Below are 4246 nucleotides of genomic sequence, written 5' to 3'. Positions count from 1 at the left end.
ACTATCTAATATTGATGATCAATATGATTGTTATAGTCGTCGGTTATCGTTAAATATAAATATTTAATATTGAAGATTATAATTAATTTATTAAAAAAATTCATCATTTTTATTATTTTCCGGAAAAAGAAAATTAAAAGGTAGATATGCCAAAGACCCTGGTCTCCCTATCTATCAAGTATCAATAATAGGTATATCATGTGTTTGTGTACCTCTTGTGTTACTTTAAGTGGAACATATACAGATTTTCTTTGATGATTGATCAGATACCATTCATAAAAGCGAAAGCAGCACCACCTGAGGCCCCTACATCAAATACTAACCACTAATTGTAATCTGTCCACGCGTGACTATGTTTTTTTTTTTTTTTTTTTTTTTTTTTTTTTTTTTTTTTTTTTTTTTTTTTTTTTTTTTTTTTTTTTTTTTTTTTTTAAATAAAAGAGATAAACTATTATTGATTGAAATAAATTAATTATAATTATTTTTTAAGATATTAATCATTATAATAATTATACTTTGATCGATAATATCAAATAAATGAAATCTTATTAATATCTACTGTTACAGTAGAAAAACACCTAATATGCAATAGAAACAACACATCTATTTTTCAGCAAACACAACATCCCACACATAAGGTAGGGTTCAAACCCATTAGTTCTAAGATCATGGGACCTCAACTTCGTGAATGACTATGTTAACCCTGCACCGCTGCACCTGAAAATTAATCTTTCTTTTATAAATGGGTGACAGTAAAATTTGAATCTAAAGCTCCAGCTTTAGCCTTAAGTTGAAATCATGTTAGATGACCGTCCAATCTAAAAGATTGAACTGTTAGAGAGGATATTTAATATTATCTTGAGTAAATATATTACAACTATTTTACTTGAGGTTTGATATAATTAATTATGAGTACCTCCTCGTTGTTGGAAAATTACAAACACTCTTTTCGATGAAAAATAATTACATAGCCCCTAGACCGCGAGGTAAAAATTATATTTTATCCTTCCCGAATTTAAGAATAATATTTGAAAAAATATAATAAAAACTTAAGGGTGGATAAAATAAATAATCCATAGAGCATATTAGTGCATAAAAATATTTAGGAAAATTCTATAAATATATAAAATTATAATATGTAATCCAAAAGAGCATTTTGGTCAATTCATCATAAAAGTTGAATAAAAATTTGGCAGAGACTAACGGAATGAGTTTGTTGTTAGGCGGACAATAAAATCTGGTGAGTAATCAATAAATTTTCAAATAATAATGAATTACTTATAATTATGCCGAATTTCAAGAAATGTGGCTGTAATCTACACTTATATCTTGGCATAAGATGATCCATACTTGTATCACTTAAAGTTATGCACGTACGTATGTGTAGGTGCAACTATTCCTCTTTTTGAAGTATAAATAGTCATCAATCTATATCGACTCACGTATCATCATTCCAAGTCAAGAAACTAGAAACACGAGACGACGATAGAATTCCGATGGAGGCGAAACTCAAAAAGGGTTTCTGGAAGCCGGAAGAGGACTTGATACTGAAGAAATATGTGGAGAGTCATGGAGAAGGAAACTGGACTGCTGTTGCTAAGAGATCAGGTGAAGTTTAATTCCCTTCCATTCAGACAATACAATAATAAGCAAAAACTGATCACTCACTGTACTGTTCCTTTATTTCTGAATGTGTTTTGTTTGTTTTCCAGGTTTGGTGAGGAGTGCAAAGAGCTGCAGGCTGAGATGGAAGAATTACCTGAGACCTAACATCAAACGTGGTATGATGTCTGAGGATGAAAGGGACCTCATCATTAGGCTGCATAAGCTTCTCGGCAACCGGTTAGTATACTCAACTCATCACTTGCGTCTATTATGTACTTTGATATAAGTTTAATTCTGGTTTTTTTGGGGGAAAAATGCAAGCAACTTTATTGTGATATTATAAATAAGTAAATTATTTTTTTTTAGAAAAATAAATAGCAATAATAACCCACTGTATTTTTTAAATGAAACACTTTACCCCCTGTCTAGGAAGGTAAATTGCTTTATTTTTAAAAGCACAAGGGGGTGAATTGCTATTTATTTTTCATAATGAGGTAATTTGCTCATTTTACAATATCATAGGGGGTAAATTGCATTAAGTTCTATCCTTTTAGTATTTTAGTCCTGTAACTTATTAGGGTTATTACACATCTTTCACCTTTTTAAATTTCACAATTTTAGAACAAAATTTGTCAAAAAGTGATAACATAATTAATTTCGGCCAATTTTGAAAGTTCCAATCAATTTTTATTCTAAATTTGTGAAATTAGAAAAGGTGAAGGACTATTTAAAATTCTAAAGAATTATAAGACTAAAATGCAAATGAATATCATTACAAGCCTAAAAATACAGCTAAACAAAGTGACATATATATATATATCTACGAAAATAAATTTATTATATTATGCAGCTTTCTTCCAATGACCGAAAGTGATCAACTCTTTATTTAGTTTTTATATATTATGTGTTTTTTTCTTAAAAAAAGGGTTGAATGTCGTGGAAATTTTGTTGGATTAAAAAGAAAATAATAATATTATATTGCGAAATTTATGGCAAGATTTTCCATTATTTATACAAGTGTATATATATATATTTCTTTAATAAAGTGGATAATTGTGTTATTTGCAACAATAATGTAATACGATATTTTCATGTAAAAAGGATAAAACGTTTACAAAAATTATAATTTTAAACCCGTACGTAGGTGTAGGTGGGTGGTAATTTTGGTGTTTTATGAATCTATTTTTATAATTTTATCCTATAATCTTAAAGATTTTTCATTTGAAGGACAAAAATAATTGAAAATTTGTTAGAACAGTAAAAAAAGTGCATTCAATTAAGTTGATCATGTGCACTTTTTCAGTCATTTTATACTGAATATGTGAAAATTCTAAAATTATAAGAAAAAATTGCTAAAATATACATGAATAAAATTGCCACCCGAGTATATACTTACAAGACTAAAATTATAAATTTTTCTAAAAGGTTAAATCCTATTTTGTATCTTCTATTTGATTTACAAACACATGTTATGAGTACAAAATCTTTCTCTATATAAAATAAATAGCGTAATCTTTGTACACATGACGTATATACGTATATATATTAATTAAAATTTAACCCTTTGAGATATTACAAATAAGTAAATTATCCCTTAATAAAAAAAATAGCAATTTACCTCCTGTGTAAATTGATTTATTTTATAAAATACAGGCAAGTAGATTGGTGCATTTTAAAAGATATAGGGAATAAATTATTATGATTTTTTGTCATTACGACTAATTTATTCATTTACAATATATATGAATTGATTGCATTTTTTCCTTAATTAAAATAAAAAATACATCATCCCTCGAAATAGAATGTCTCAGCATTTGTTCAGACAGTCATTTAGCTGAAAACTCATTACAAATAGGCAGCTATATATATAAATACATGTATTGAGTAGACATTACAGCACATTTAGTTTTTCATGTGCAGTTGGTCGTTGATAGCCGGTCGGCTCCCCGGGCGGACGGACAATGAAGTTAAAAACTATTGGAATACCCATTTGAACAAGAGGGCCTCCAGGGACCAGATTAAGCATCTGGATTCGAAGACTGAGGAAAAACGAGAGGAGAACCTGGAGACGACAATGGCATTGAGTACTAATGAGGTGGAAAGAGACGCCGTTACAGATACTTCTTGGATAGATAACCTAACAAATGTAGACTATAGTATGGATATGCCTCCACTCCTTCCAGACTACTCGCCACTCTTCAACGACTACGACACGTTCATGCCCATACTCGATAATTTTGTTCTGCTGGAGACATTGGGAAGCAGGGCAGATGAAATAATCCAGGAGACAATCTTCATGTAACTTGATGATCAGATCAAAGACATGAAATGTAACGTGGAATAGTCTTATATGCATTAGGTCTGAAAAGACAAAGAAGAGTCGATCATGCTACATCAGTACAATGTACATGGAGTTCACTTCTGATATGGTATGATCGAGATCTGTGATGTCGTGTAGTTTTATGATGATGCATGTAAGAACTATGTGTCTCTGTTTGTGTTAGTTCCCTGCATTTTCCCGTAACTTTATATGCTACGTACCGGACTTTGTAGTCGAATATGATCGAACTGTATTATTAAGTAGTGTTACAAAATTTTCTTGTGGGCCTTTGGTATTGAAGTTGAGTTTGCTCGTGACAAA

At 30.0% G+C, this 4246-nt stretch overlaps 1 protein-coding gene across 1 annotated transcript; it reads left to right on the top strand.

Moving 5' to 3' along the window:
- Window positions 1304-4246, top strand: LOC105162176 (transcription factor MYB82). Its single transcript, XM_020693904.1, has 4 exons — window positions 1304-1311; window positions 1421-1608; window positions 1713-1842; window positions 3526-4246. The coding sequence occupies exons 1-4, from the start codon at window positions 1304-1306 to the stop codon at window positions 3905-3907; spliced, it is 708 nt and encodes a 235-aa protein (XP_020549563.1). The 3' UTR covers window positions 3908-4246.

The sequence above is a fragment of the Sesamum indicum genome, linkage group LG5 (assembly GCF_000512975.1).
Source record: "Sesamum indicum cultivar Zhongzhi No. 13 linkage group LG5, S_indicum_v1.0, whole genome shotgun sequence".
Classification (NCBI taxonomy): Eukaryota; Viridiplantae; Streptophyta; class Magnoliopsida; order Lamiales; family Pedaliaceae; genus Sesamum; species Sesamum indicum.
This window is presented reverse-complemented; position numbering and strand designations above follow the sequence as displayed.